General features: G+C 41.8%; 1 protein-coding gene across 6 annotated transcripts in view; it reads left to right on the forward strand.

Annotated features, from left to right (window-relative positions):
• Positions 1 to 15557, forward strand: part of NFIA (nuclear factor I A) — a 366351-nt gene that overhangs the window by 57365 nt on the left and 293429 nt on the right. For 4 of the 6 annotated variants that reach the window (XM_077768077.1, XM_077768079.1, XM_077768078.1 and 1 more), the window contains one exon: positions 13425 to 13499. The exons of the other annotated variants lie outside the window; for them this stretch is intronic. In XM_077768077.1, the coding sequence (XP_077624203.1) occupies positions 13425 to 13499 (75 nt within the window). The remainder of the gene's footprint in view (positions 1 to 13424; positions 13500 to 15557) is intronic. 6 annotated transcript variants of the gene reach the window in all.

Raw genomic sequence — 15557 nt, forward strand, 5'->3', positions numbered from 1 at the left:
TATGCCACAGTTTGGAAACCACTATTCCAGAGGGCTTAGAACAGCATTTTTGTATTCTTCCAGCAGGTAGCTCTGCAGACAGTTTTGTCACCAAATTTATCCCAAGTTTGTGTGTGTCTCTCTGTCAAGGTCTGACTTCGTGATGGTATTCAGTGATGGGCCCTTGCTGGGCAGAGGCACTGAGGCACTTACACATGAGAATATGGACCCTAGACTTCCATGTACATAGATTCAGGTTCTCATTCTGCCAAGCACCAGCCACACGAAACTTGGGAAAAGTCTCTAAGCTTTGGTTTTCTTGTGCAAAGAAATGTAGTAATGGGACCATACCTCACGCTTGGTACAGTTGCTTGGTACAAAAAAAAAATGCTCAATAACTAATTGTAATTGTTTTTCTCTCTCTAGGATGTAGCACTGGACTGGTCACAGAATAGGTGCTCAGGGAATGTTCTTTAGAAAATGGATGGATATTTATTTTCCTTTGTGTTAGCCATTAGCCTAAGACCTGCAGCTGTTTAATTCCTACCCTTTGTCCATCTTCAGCAGAAGACACCAGAATAATGAGACCCAGCATCAGAACATACCTGACACACAAGGTCCCTTTGGAAATGTGTGTTGGCCTGCCTCAGTTTAGCCACTGCTGGTACTTAATCCTCAGCTGTCTAAGTGAGCTTGCCTTCCCCTTTGGCCCTTAACTTTGGGATATTTCAAATGCCCATAAAATCTTATTTAATTGAGGCTCTTCCATATCTGCTTGTATATATTTTATTCTTGAAATGCTGGTGGCATTAATAGTAAGTCTGAGAGAATCAAACTTCTGCCTCTTTTATGCCATTTCAGCACTAAACCAAGGAGAAAAACTCTCAAGGAAATTAATGCTTCCCTCAAGTACAGTAAGAATACGCATCTAACATATTGCCATGGAACCTGGTTTCACTGACTTGCCAAATTTTTGTTTTGCCATTTTTATTACATGTCACATTGTATGGCTAAAACCAGACGTACAATTATGAGGAGGCTGTTCGCTCAGCATCTGCAGTGTCTGCCAATCGGATAACCTTTCAGAAGAAACAGTATCCACCAGAGATTTAGTCATTATTCACAAATAGATTATTATTATTTTATCTCCAGACTTTCATTGGTTCACTAAATATTATTGAGCAACTACTGTGTGACAAGCACTGTTCTAGGTGCCGGCAGATGACTGGGACAGACATACCGCCCCTCCACGTACCTGGTTGCTTTCTTTTTCACCCCTGGGAGTGTGTAGGGATGTCCGAGGCTTAGGGTGCTCTACCCAGAAGCCGGGCCTGGGGTGCAGGGCACATGGTAGACGCACAGACATGAACTCCCTCACAGCTGCAGGGTCACCCCCTTTCTGTCAGAGAAACAAGCACCCGGTTTAAGTTTCAAGTGTAAAATTTAACCCCTTCAGTAGTGACAGCTGTCCCTGTTTCTCGCTCTGGCTGGTCCTCGGGCCCTGGATTTGTGAAGTCACGTTAGTGCTGATCTAACTTAGCTTTTCTTCATACTACTGCAAACTCCATCTTACTTTCCTATTGCTGCTATCACATGTCACCACAAGCTTAGTGGTTTAAAATGACACAAGTTTAGGGGCGCCTGGGTGGCTTGGTCGGTTAAGCATCGGACTCGGGCTCAGGTCATGATCTAACGGTTCGTGAGCTTGAGGCCCGCATGGGATGATCACTAGCCCCATGTCAGGTGAGCTCGAGCCCCACTAGGGTGAGCCCTGCTTCTCTCTCTCTTCCTCTCTCTCTGCCCCTCGCTCACTTGCACCACCCCCACCCCTCAAAAGTGACACACATTTGTTTTCTTCAGCTCTGAAGGTAGGAAGTCTAAAACCCAGGCTTGTGTCAGTAGGGCCGGTTGCTTCTGGAAGCCCCAGGGAAAAACCCCATTCCATGCCTCGTCCTCTACCAGAGGTCGGTTTGATGCTCCTCGGCATGTAGCTGTGTCACTACTGCCTGTGCTTCCTTCTGCTAGGTCTTTGAGCCTCCTGCCTTGGTCTTATTAGTAACCGTGAGATCACAATCATTGGGCCTCCCTGGGTAATGCAGAGTAATCTCCCCGCTTTCAGATCCTTAACATTGGCAGAGTCCCTTTTGACATATTCACAGATCTGGGATTAGGATGTAGACATCTTGAGGAGGTGGGTAGCGGGCCCTCATTATTTAGCTCACACTACCCTCTCAGAGATTCTAGTGTCCTTAGGCTCATTGGCTGATAGGCAGGATTTTCTTTTTAAAAGTAGTTTCTTCCATTCTAGAAAACCCAACCCAACAGAGCAGAGTCTAAAATGAAAATCCTGCTAACTTAGCAGAGTCAATTATACATTCATGACTACCTAAGAATCTCCTTAATGATTCTTGTTTCTTCTACAAGACTGAGCTCAAAAGCCCTGCCCCCAGGGAGCCTTCCTGGGTTACCTTGGGCTTGTGAGGTGTTCCTCATTTGTGATTCGTTGGCCCTCTCTGCATAAGTGACTACAGGACAGCAACTTTGCCATCGTAATTGTGTGGATTTACTTGCCAGCCAATGGCCCCCACATTGCCTCCTCTTCCCCTAAATAGTATGACTTTTACAAGAAGGGACTCCTTCTGCTAGGCAATTAAAAGATATTTGGTACAATATCTTCTAATGGAAGGATTCTTTTCTCTCATACAGTTTTTCTTTTTTTTTTTTTAAACATTTTCAATGTTTTTTATTTATTTCTGAGAGAGAGAGAGTGAGAGCGAGCGAGCAGGGGAGGGTTAGAGAGAGAGGGGAGACACGGAATCTGAAACAGGCTCCAGGCTCTGAGCTGGCTGTTAGCACAGAGCCCAACATGGGGCTTGAACCCGCAAACCGTGAGATCATGACCTGAGCCAAAGCCAGACGTTTAACCGACTGAGCCACCCAAGTGCCCCATCTCTTATACAGTTTCGAGAAACTGTGTGAGGTGAGTTTCACTTAATTTTACTTGATAAGGTACTTACTAGAATTTGGGAGTTGAGTGTGGCCAAGTGGGTTCAGAAACGACTGGTATCATGTGGCTTTTCACATGGTTAGGATACCTGACTTGATGGTGAGGTAGTGAAACTTATGGATGAGTCTTTTCAAGTAAATATAATCCTTTCTTTTTCTTTCCAGTGAATATAATCCTGTACTCTTCTTTCTTCAGTGTCATCATAAATCTTCTATAGACCAGGTAGTTTCCTAGTATTTAGAAATAATGACATAAATCAAGGTGAATGACTGAGTACTAAAATAAATATCCATTACCAAAGAACAGATTCTGTGGCCTGGTAACTTTTAAGGTTACTCTAATGGAGTCAGACCTCTGGTCATTGAGATATTTTATTTTGTTTCAGTTCTTAGAAGTAGAATCTTACTACATGGAGAAATCTGTGAGTCCTGCATGGTTACTGTTGGAAATTCATTTTGCCTTCTTTTATAACATTCAGGCTGATTTGTTTTTCCCTCGTAAGTAGACTTTGGGCTTTCTATGTTGTTGGAAAGCATGTAATTTTCATTTGTTTTTTTCCACCTAGTGGTGCTTAATGATACCATGTGAATTTTCATGGTCCCAGCTGCACCGAAGTGTGTGCCCTGAAACTTCAGTTGGATTAAGAGTCTACCTTAGTGTGAGGGCTGAAATTGGAGAAATGGGAGAACACAGGGTGCATCTATATATGTTGCAATTAATATTGATGAGTGGGCAAAAGTCCAATGTTATCCTAGGGGGTTGGCTAATGTTCACTGTAAACCAATGCAAGTGAGCCTTTCCCCTGCAGGTGTGAATAGTTTAATTTAGTAGGTGGATTAGGAAAAGCAAGGGGCACTTTCTTATGTTCCAGTTTATGCTTCATATGTTGAACATGAACCAGCCATGTAAGGTACAACTCATTGTTGAGTGGTGCTCACAAGTATCAGAGACATTGTTAACCCATCTTAGTATCTCTGAGGTCTAGCATCATGCCGGGTACATAGTAGGTGCTCATTAGCATTTGAGAAATGAATAGAAGAATGAATGAAGGTTCACTACTACAAGCTTTCTTTAAAATAATGGTCCCTACTTAGCTCTCAAGCCTTCTTGCCTTCCACCTCCTAGCCATAATATATACTATCTGTAGCTTGTTAAACGTTCCACATTCTTCTTCCCTTTGGACCTCTTTTCATTTTCTCTCCTTCAAGCCCCTTCTTCCCCCACACCTCCATCCCCTTTGTCTGGCTAATTTCTTCTGGTTCTTTATGATTTGGTGCCTTCTAGAAGACTTTTGGGAGGCGTCATTGCTAGTACCTGATTGAAGGCCTGGTTTGTTTCTTATACCTCTGTGAACCTTTGGATAACAGCAGGAAGCTACTGACTAGTGGACCTGTTGAGATCTGTGTATCTGAACCTTCTTTTCAGGAGAATGTGGATAATTATCAGATGCTTGAGTCATCTAGTTATTTATTTATTAAATGTTTACTTATTTATTTCACGAGAGAGCATGAGCATTAGCGGGGGAGGGACAGAGAGAGGGAATCCCAGGCAGACTCCACGCTCAGCATGGAACCTGATGTGGTGATCGATCCCATGTCTGTGAGATCATGACCTGAGCTGAAATCAAGAGTCAGACACTCAACCTACTGAGCCCCCCAGGCAACCCAGTACTTTCCATCTAGCAATGGGCAAAACATGGCTCTATAGTAACAGGAACAGAAATAGTCTGTTGAGGCAGCCGAGTCTCTTGCATTTACAGAGCATCAGCCTTGGCAAGATGGGATGATGAAGGAGAACCATTGATGTGTTACCTTTGGTATGCCTGATACCAAAGGGTCCAAGGGGAAACAGACCTTGGGAAATTGAGCCATTTCCTTTCTAATTCACTTTAGGGAAGGTTGGTGTATAGTAGGTGCTCAGCCAGCATTTCCGGAGGATGAGAATTTTTTGTTTTTTTGCTTTATAATAAGATTAAAAAATTTTCAGATAGTCTCTTTCACTCCACACTCCTTTTTGCCCACATAGCCCTAGCTTCAGTCTAAACTTAGTGCTTTTGCTAAGACTGACTCATCTTGTTTCTGATTGCTTTAGTGATATGAGACTCTGGTATCCATGGGAATGGTGTAAGACTGTATTGCTTTTATGCTTGGAAAAATGTTAACCAGAAAGGCCAGCTCTTGTACCAGTACCAACTAATTCCTGAGAACTACAGGGCAATCTCACCCTTAAATTCTTACACCAGTGTATAAAACAGCATAATCTATTGGAAAACAAATCAGCCTTTGTGACAAGATAGATGTGATTTAAATCTTGTCTCTACTGTGGACAGGGGGCTGTGTGACTGTAGGCAAGTTGTTCAACTTCTCTGCGTTCCTTCATCTCTGGTTGTTGTTGTTGGTTTTTTTTTGTTTTTTTTTTTTCCATTTGTAAAACAAGGGAGCAATATTAACTCAGGACTATTTGACAATTAGAAACAGTGTTGTAAGTGTCCTAGTTTATATATGATGCTCAGTAAATGGTAGGTATTATTATGATGACAATTAATCCTATAAACCATATTAGATATAGGCCCACGAGGGTTTCATCAAGGACATGGTTACAGGTAGCCACCAAGATCCAGGCAGGACAGCTGAATTAGATCTAAACAGACTCCATTTATATGCAAAGGAGGGTTTTTTTTGTTTGTTTGTTTTTGGTGTGTGTGTGTGTGTGTTTGTGTGTGTGTGTGTGTGTGTTTTGTTTTTTCTTTTTCCCCCTCTCTGGGAAGAATTCAGATCAGTTTAAGGAAACTGAGTCTTCCCTCTGTTCTGGGTGTTTCAGAGTTGACTAGAAATTGATACTAGTTACTAAGGAAGAACTTTAAAAAATACACGTTAGGAGTCAGGGTGTTGTAGAGGAAAGAGCACTGACCCGTGTTCCCAGGGGTCAAGGCTGTGCTCAGCTCCACATTCTCTGCCAAGTCCCCTTCCATCACTCTGCTCCATGGCCCTCCGCTGGGAGCACATTGGAGCAGATGATTTTCTGGCCCTCTGGTTTGCTTTCTTCCAGAGGCAAGTCCTTCTTCCTGACGGGGAGTTAGGATGGGTGGCCCCAGCTTGGCTGGTTTTATTGTTCCAAAAGTGTCAGCAGAGAAATGGCTGGATCTTGGAGTATCCCTTGTGATTTGACATTAGAGGACATCCTTTTATGTTCCATGTACCTGGCCCAAAAGTCTTCCAGCTCAGATATTCTGTGAGTGGAAACTATTTGAATAAATGTAAACCTAGAAGGGATTTTCAGGGTAAATTTAAAAATTCCCCTTGCTTCGGCTGTAGCAATCCCTTCTCACACTGGACTTCTGTGGGGGCATTGATAATACTTGTATTTGAATGGGGAATGAATTTCCCAGCTTCCTGGGAACAACAACAACAAAAATTCCCCCAACAAACCCCAGGGTGTCTGAGGCTCCTGCTTTCTTCTCAAAGAGCCAATCGAATACTCTTCTGTCAGCTCAAGAGCTATCAGCAGTATTGAACAATTAGACTAGAAGGAACGGTGCTAACAGTTGTTCCCTAAAGGCTTGGAAATTAACAAAGGCCATATTAGTAGGAGCAGGGAGGGGTGGGGGATGAAGAGAATGGGGGCTGGAAGGAACAATTCAGAAGTGGAGAGGGTGATTTGGAGGGGTTTGTTTCCCAGATAGTTTTCAAAGAAAAGAGATTTGTGTAGTTTGCCAGGGGCTGAGAAGGAAGCACAGGACCAGTTGATGTTCTTTTTTATCCAACAATACTTTCTCTGGCACATTCCTTTTAGGCTAACAAAGTGTCTTCCTTTTCTTTTTCATGGTCATTGATAGCAAGAGCTTAAGGGCTTTTTGCTTCCCAGGGCCCAGGGTGTGGTGGAGAGAAGGACGCATGTAAGAGGGAATTGACATTTTTTAGATTTTCTTGACTTTTGTCACAAACAAGGGCAAGCCATCCAACGCCTAGGGAAGGCTCAGGTTTTCATTTTAGTCTGGGGGGTGATTGATTTCTTTCTTTCAAGGGGCTGATGGAGGAGGTCAGAGTCTTAGGGAAGAAGCCAGGGAAAAGGAGAAAAGAAAGAATGAGATTTATGACCTTCTGGATCCCAGCTTTTATGTCGCGTAACCATTCCCAATACTGGAAGTTCATGACACCCTGAGAACCAGCCCGGGAACCCGGAGCAGTGATCTGCATGCAAAGGAGGAATTAAACAGTCCGGCAACTGCTTTGATTGAGAGACACACAAAATCGTGTGCTAGGTTCGGAGCCCTGCTTCCCTTCAGTTTGTCCTGTGGGCACAGAATCCAGTGTTTCACGTGCTGAGGAGACAGACCACCCAGGGCCACGCATGTTATACTGAGGGTGATTGACGATGGTGCTTATAGAGGAATTATTTCAACAATGGGACTTTTCCATTCTCTCTGCAGTCAGCCCTCCACGCTCAGAACATGGGAACATTGCATCTTGTCGCTGAAGAACACTAAACTACTAGGTGTGGCTCCCATGCCCCACCCTGGTCCCATACCCCTGAGTTAATAATTGAAGATCTTAAAAAATGTATGTATCTTCCATTTTTATTCCATATGGCCCCTTAGGTAACATGACCCGATGTGGCCATTAAATGACCCCGCTTACACTTGGATTACTCGGTACAAAGCAAATTTATGGTTGTTTATTCTCTCCTCCTATCAGCTATTAGTGCCTAATCATATGGTCTATCGATCATGAGATTAATCGCCTGCTCAAAGAGGCAGCAGGTCTTGTGGAATGCTGCACTGCGCCAGACTGAACTTCAACCTTTTATACAAACTGGAGGAGTCAAAATCATCATTCACTGCCTGAAGCCCCTGGTCCCTGGGCCTCCTGATCCCCAGGAGGTAAATCCCTGCTTTTTCACACAGTGTACTTTGCACTTCCTTTCCTTGCGTAAAACTTCACCTCGTTGATTCAGGCAGGCACTTGCAAATCAAATCCTTTGCAAGGCATCCTATAAATAAGGATCTAAGCCGAAAATATGTGGGCTTTATTATACAAAGCCCCATAGTGTCTCCGTAATTAAAGGTCTGTCAGTATTTCTATTACAGATTCTCATTTTGGAAGATTTATAACTGGGCCATTAAAGTTTTCTTGGGCTAAGACTTTCCAAGAGTGTCATGTTAGTCCTTTTTTTTTTTTTTTTGCTTTTTGTAGAATATACTTCTTAATATACATATATATACATATGTATGTGTGTGTGTGTGTGTGTGTGTGTATATATATATATATAAAATTATTAAGTCCAGAAACATTGCCACACACTAGTACCTACCTGCAAAGGTTAGATGCTAAAATTTGAGGACTGCATCCCCTGAGTGGCTTCTGGTCCCCTACTCTGCACTTTCATTGCAGTTGTGAGAACAGAGAATCATTGTACTGTTCATGCTGTATTGTAATGTTTGTTTCCTGGTCTGTGTCTCCTCTAAGGAGAGTGAGAGCAGGCATCTTAAATCATTTGTCTTTCGAGCCCTGTGTTTTCCGGAGAGGCTAGCCCCATGCAAGCCCTTGGGTTTGTTCACTAAATGCACCCAAGAATAGGAAGCAGGAAACATCCTTTCCAGTCCGATAGTTGTTTATAGCAGGGAGTAGACCAGTAAAACCAGTGCATTTAGGTAGGTTACTTTACTTCTCAGAAAACAAGTTTCCTAATGGTTGAAGTAAGTTCAGGCTGGTAAATTGGTGTTCTGTGAGTTGAATGCTGTCAGCACAGTGTTTTCAAACATTTGAATCTGAACACCTTATGGGATGGAATCTGGGCTTTCTAGTTTGCCATAACTCCTGCCATTGCCCATTACAGTGTATTAGCAGCTGCCTTAATCTTCTGTCTGCATGGTCTGTAAGTGTTGGCGATTCCTCGTAGTTACATCTTTACAATAGGATCTTTGTAGTATCTGTAAGGATCTAAATCTGAGATTCAGGTTAGCCTGGGGTGGCTTTCACTGCAGTTTGACTTCTCTCCCTTCCAATTCTTTCTCTCATCAACAACCTCAGCTATAATTTTTGATTCCATGGTTTGAAAAGTTTTTTCTTCTAGACAAACTACATTGGTTAATAATTAATTTGTTTTCCTATTTTTAAAGCAAACAGACATCTGTAACTGCACTCACAGATACAAACAAGCCATCAGCAGTAAGGGCATGAAATAGTTTTTATGTAATGAGTTGATTGATGTATTAGCTAGCAAGCTTGCGCCTGCAGTTGTGTCTTGAGTAAGGCTATAGTTTCTGTGTGAGCTTTTGATCTACTAAAAATAGCTCCTAGATCTTCCTGCCTTTTTAGACCTATGAAGTTCCAAAGACTCTAGGTGAGTGCTTATTAGTTTATTCTTTTATGAGTTGCTGGGCTACTCTTGTCCTCAAAGCCTCAGGTAAGTTGTTTGTCTATATACTCAGTGTTTCAAAGTGTGGCCTCCCCAGTCAGTTTAGAGAGGGCAGTCTCTATACAAGCTGGCTTTTGCATTTGATGAACGGAAAGAGCGTCCTAATATGGTTTACCTGCAGGCCCTTGTTACATTTTCTCCCTTTAGTCAAAGACATTTTGAAAGTTTGTTAAAAAAAAAAAAAACAGTGGAAAACAATTTGACACTTGACTCCCAAGCTAAAGACAGTCTCTGCATCTCAACTCAGACCGTTGGTGACTATTGTAGATTGAGAAATTAACAGCACACATTTTAGTTAAATAGAGCAAATTAAAGATCTTTAGCATAGAAATAGTCTGCAGGTGAACCAATCTGAGGCCTGACCTTGGGATTTAAGGTGGTCAATATCACACAGAAGTAAAGGGTTTTTGAAGACAGCAACCTGGTTGAACCAGATTATCACATGGATACAATTTAACAAGAGGCAGTGCCTACTTTGTGGCTAAAAGCTTAGGCTCTGGGGTTCCACTAATTTGGGTTTAGTTCTGTCTTGGTTCCTTACCCCTTCTCACCTTGAAGAGATTACTTAACTCTCCATAAGCCTTAGTTTCCTGATTTATATAACCTGGCGATAATTATAGCATGTTGTAAGGAGTAAGGGGAATAATCACACAAAGTATTTATCGTGTTGGTCATAGAATAAACAATGCATATTAATTATCAGTATTAGCTGGGGCATAGTTGAAATAGATTCCTGAGCTTTGAGGTTTTTTGTTTTGTCTTTTTAAGAGTTTAAAGGTATACTTAAGATATGCTTTCTTAAGAGTGTCCATCCATGCTGGTGCTGGGTCACTTACCTACTTTTCCAGGAAATTGACTGTTTCAGCAGTCCAAATGAGCTGCTTTCAGTTTTTTCAGGAAACAAGTAATGTTTGTTTCAGCCTCTAAAAATCTGAGGCTGAAATCTTCTTTCCTACATTTTCTTTTCCCTCCAGATCCAAAATAAAGTTGCATTGCCAAAGTTTCATGGTCCCTTATTAGCATTATTATTGGTGTGCTGTAGGAATCCTAAAGTGGGTGCATTTAGAATTAAAACCCTGGGGAAAACTTTAAACCCTCATGGACTCAGAGAGCTGGAAGGGACTTACGAGATCATGTCCTCTAAGCCCCATTTTACAGATAAGGAAAGTGTATTTTACAAGGTAAAATAAGTTTTGAACATAATGGCTTTTTAATTTGCCCTCTCGCCAGAATCTGCACTTAATTTGCCATGTTGTGATTATGTCCTTATCATGGGACTTGCAGGTATTTATTAGAGACTATGGAGATGTAGCATTGGGCATTACTTTTGTAGCCAAGGCACAGGGGCAGTAATCATTATTAATGGATTCCATTATTTGGGAGAGCGTTTTACTGACTACAGAGAATTCATTGCATTGATCTATTGTGCCACATTTGTATTATACCAGGTAGTTTAAAATGATATTCTCTAAACTGTTAGGCTGAAAAATTGTCCAATCTTGGCAGTGATCCCATCAGTAAGGCCTTCCTTTTCCTACTGAAAATACATAGTTCTGTTGAAAGAAACCTTTTGACTGGTCCCCAGTGCCCTGAATGTGTTTAAATCCCTCACTACTGAAATAGGAGGATTACTACTGCTATCATTGTTCTAAAACAAACTTCCCTTTGGACGATAACAGCAGCGGTAAATCAGATGTTGAAGAAAGTACCAGCTTAACTTCAGTTTGCTTTAAAAGGGTTTCCTCTTTAATTGACAAGTGTCATGTATAATAGAGCATGGTGACTCACATAGAAAACCGTGTGCCGGCCTTCCCGCTGCGGTCGGAGTTCTTAATGAACGTCCGAGTGAATACACGGAGGCAAAACCTGAAAGGGCCCCAGCTGTGGAGTATTCACACTGCTGGCTGCGGGCAGGGTGGCGATCGGCACCCGCCATGCCGATGACCAGAGAGACCTGTATTGGTCACGTGGCTGTTTTGTAGCTGTGCGCTGCTGTGACTGTGGTCTTTCCTAGTGACATGTTGAATAATGGCACAGAGTCCAGTGTCCCATCCGAGGAACAACCAAGGTTTTTTTTTTCTTTTTTAACGTAAAGATGATCAGTTATTTTTGGCACACACAGCCTTCTCATAGACTGGTAGTTTTCTTGAGCTGCGGGCCACTTGCTAACTAGCCCTTGTGAGTCCCCTCACTCTGCAGTCCCCGTTTTTCCTTCCCCTCGCTCCCCGAAAAAGAACGGGCACTGATATTTTAGACATGATGTTTACAGCAGTTCAACACACTTGAATAAGCACTTAGAATAATGCCAATATAGGGGGGGAAGGGCATATTATCATCAAATTAAGTAATGGATGGGCAGTGATATTTTATTTATTAAAGCTCATCTGAGTACCATTGGAAACAGAGAATGTTGGTTCTGAAGTGCACAGATTAGAAAGGAATGTTGAGTTTGGAAACGTGGCAGCCTGCAGTACTGTGTATGGTTTAAATTAAACCTTTTTTTGGAAAGCAGAATAGCTCTAGGCCACATTTAAGGGAAACGCTACAGCAGAGTGAGCTGGCTGTGGTTTTTCTTTTACTCTGTAACCGGCCCACTTTCCCTTGTTTTAACACAGAAAAAAGACTTTGGACTCCTTCAGACCAACCACATAGCTTCTCTGCTGACCACAAAAAGGAAGTTTGGCGTAGAAGCCATAGGATTAATACCCACTGTCTCTTAACCCAACAGAGTGTGAAAACTTTTATAAGAGATTTCTCTGGGCAGACTGACACTGTGGTTGGACTTTAAACATTTTAAATCAAGAGCAACTTTGAATTGCATTATGCCACAGTGCTCTGTAAATGGTTATCTGCGATCCCACTGTTTAAAGTTATTTACACGAATCCCCAGGTTTCAGAGGGATAAACCACTAACAGCTTTGTGTATCTTGATAAAGAAATACAAGGAGAATTAAAGGTATGCCCATGCCAAATTATCTCAGAGAGAGTAGGTAGATCACAGTCAATCAGATTTTATTGTTCTGGAGCAAATGCAGACAGTTGGCTCTTGGCAGAAGAGCCTTTTCATCTTTGCAAATACTAAGGTTAGGGTTATGGATTCTATTAATCACTTGATCAAGTTTATTAATTCATCACATTATTTTTAAACTAGGGAAGAAACCTTCCTTTGAATAGATTCGCATCTTTCTAAAATAATAGTTTTTGCAGCGCAGAGGTGTTATTTCATATGCTGACCTCCTCAGCTGTTATAAATTGTTGTTGGTGTGCCCTGAGCATTAATTTTAATGATTGGATTCTTACTACCCTGATTAACTAATTATGTGTTTGCACAGAGCAACTCTGAAATTACCAACAAACACTTCCCCCCCAAGACCCCCCAAACCCTTGTGTGTTTGTATTTATATTTACTCATTTGAACACCTAGGATTGATATATTTAAAAAAAATCATTTGAATTTACATTTTGCCATGCTGAAGTCGGCAGCTTTTTACAGGTGCACTGTATCAGCATTCTGGTTTTTGTTTGAGAAAGAATCTCAATCAAAAGAATTGATTTGAAAAGTTGAAGGAGAAACCTGCATACATGTTTCAAAACTGTGGTCTTACAATAACCACTGAGTTACTTCTTGGTTGACTGTATGTCGCGGGAGGGGTTTACTTGGCTGTCATTAGAGAAATTGGCCTGTAGAACACTTCCTGCATGTGAAGAAATGCAGTTGTCATCTTGCGTGGGTCACTAAAACAGTATTTAAATACTTCCAGTTGTGAGGAGCCTTGCATTCACTGTAGTTAATTCCCCAAGTGTGTTAGGAGCTGCTGTTATGGGCTTTTCTGAACTTAATAGTTGAAGAAGATGGGAAAGAAATGGCGTACTTTCTGGGTAAAGTATTTTAGCCACCCTGGAGTAGATGTGTTGCGTCTTGATCTTTTTTTCATCTTGGTAGAATTATGCTGTAACTAATTGAATCCATTGATCACTGTCTTGTTTCTTTCTTTTTTTTCCCCCTCCATCTTCTTCTCAGAGGATTCATTTCATAGGGGTCTATACATCAGTCAAGAAAATGACTACAGAGGAATTACCAAGACTGGTAATCAAGGTAATTTAACCTGGTTTAGTATTTTTTTTTTTTAAGGACAAAACACTAAGTGTCCTTTACCTGGTGAGAGTTCACCTCTTATCTGGTAAGAGTTACCTGATAGGAGTTAACATCATAAGTAGTTTATGTTGAAAAACAAGTCAAACTATGACACTGAGCAGTACATTCAGAGAGAGAGAGAAAGAAGGGAGGAAGAGCATCGATTTTAGAATTAGTTGACCTGGTTTCCAGGCCTCTCTGTACCAGTGCTTTTCAAACTTCAGTATGCATGTGACTAAACTGAGGATACTGTTGAACGGCCGAGTCCGACTCTGTAGGTGTGCGGTGCATCCCAAGATCCTGCCTTGTTAACAGGCCTCTCGCGATGTTGATGTCCAAGCCGTAGGGCTGCAGACCGTACTCTGCAGAGCAGCAGTCTGTTACAGCTCTTACTGAACTTGGTGGCTTTGCAGAGACTACCCAACAGCTCTGCATCTCAGTTTCCTAATCTCTAAAATAGGGATGTTAATCTTTGCCTGTCTCATTAGGCTGTTATGAGACTCAGATGAGATAATGTAGATGAAATTTTAAAAGGCTACCTAAGTGTAAGACACCAAGGATCTTTGCTTATAGATAAAGACATTCTTGGCATACCTTTCATCGAATCCGTGTGAGCCTCCTGTGGTAGGAAGTCCTGAGCTGTGCGATCAGGGAGAGGGACTGGAGTCCTCACTTCCCTCATCCTCTCTGTGCCTTGAGCCAGATCACTGCACCCTCCTGGTCCTCTTTAAAATAAGGGCTTGACCTGGATTAATGGGTCATGAAGTGTGTCTGCAATTCCAGTGGCCTCAGCATCACTTGGAAACTTGCTAGAAGAGAGGATTGTCTAGTCCCTTCCCAGACCTAGTGAATCGGAAATTCTGGGGATGGGGCCCAGCAGTCTGTTGTCTAACAAGTACTTCTGGTGGTTCTGATGCATGCTAAATTTTGAGAACCACTCTGACGTGTCCTTCAACTTTGAAATGGGATATTGAAGCATTTCTCTGGACAGGTTCAGTCGTGGGAATGCCTTTCTGTGTGATCATCTCACAGGCAGAGATGAATTGGGAGTTGAGTATTCTCCAAGGCTGCCTGCTGAGCGTGTGGAAAGGAGGAATGAACATCTGGGTTTTAAGCCTGGCCTGCCTGCAAGTCAGAACAGATTATAACTGCACTGGCCCACACCTTCCCAGCTCAGCCCAGCTTTGGGACTGCTTCAGTGGCCCATGACAGTGGGCTAAGCCAGAGCAGAACATGCAGGCTGAAGAGTTCTCTGTCATTCTCCTCCTTACCCTCCCATCCCCCTGATGGTGGTCAGCATGATGCAGCACCAACTAATGTTTTTCAGACTTTCATGCACTTTCACAAAGATTATCACAATCCGTGTGCATAGGCAGGAGATAAGGAGAACCAAGGAAATAGAAGAAATCTTTTTCTTAAAGTCATTTACAGAGAGACCTCACATACCTGTTGTTTTGTTTTTCTGTTTTTATATTTCGGAATACATCTGATAGCTAGGAAAAAAGCACAGCCAGCCTCTATTTGTCCAGAGTAGATTTTATCAGGTTCAAACACTAAAGCTCTTGATCTTATACTCAGAAGAGACCATCAGTGAAGCCTATCTCCTGTCCGAGTCTGATTTTTCATTCCAGAGCAACAAATAAAGCCATAACAGACAGGTGCTTGAGCCTGGAAAGTGGAAACAAACGAGAGGTGTTAGCTGGGAGCTTGAACAGTGAGAGAAGACATGGAGATGCTGTCAAACATAGAGCAGATACGAGGTCGAGATGGTTGGTAGCTTGAGATCCTCTCTCTAGATATACACATGTGTATACATGTGTACAATATAAAAGTAAATGTAAATAGTACTTATATATGTGTGTGTATGCATATAAAGAAATGAATATATCATATTTATATATGTGTATATGTATATGCATGTATAAATATATGTAAAGGTATACATATATATGTATGTATTATATATAAATATATATGTATTTACACATACATATTTATTTTTATATATGTGTACCACAA

This window comes from Crocuta crocuta, unplaced genomic scaffold (genome assembly GCF_008692635.1).
Source record: "Crocuta crocuta isolate KB4526 unplaced genomic scaffold, BGI_CrCroc_1.0 scaffold85, whole genome shotgun sequence".
NCBI classification, from domain to species: Eukaryota; Metazoa; Chordata; class Mammalia; order Carnivora; family Hyaenidae; genus Crocuta; species Crocuta crocuta.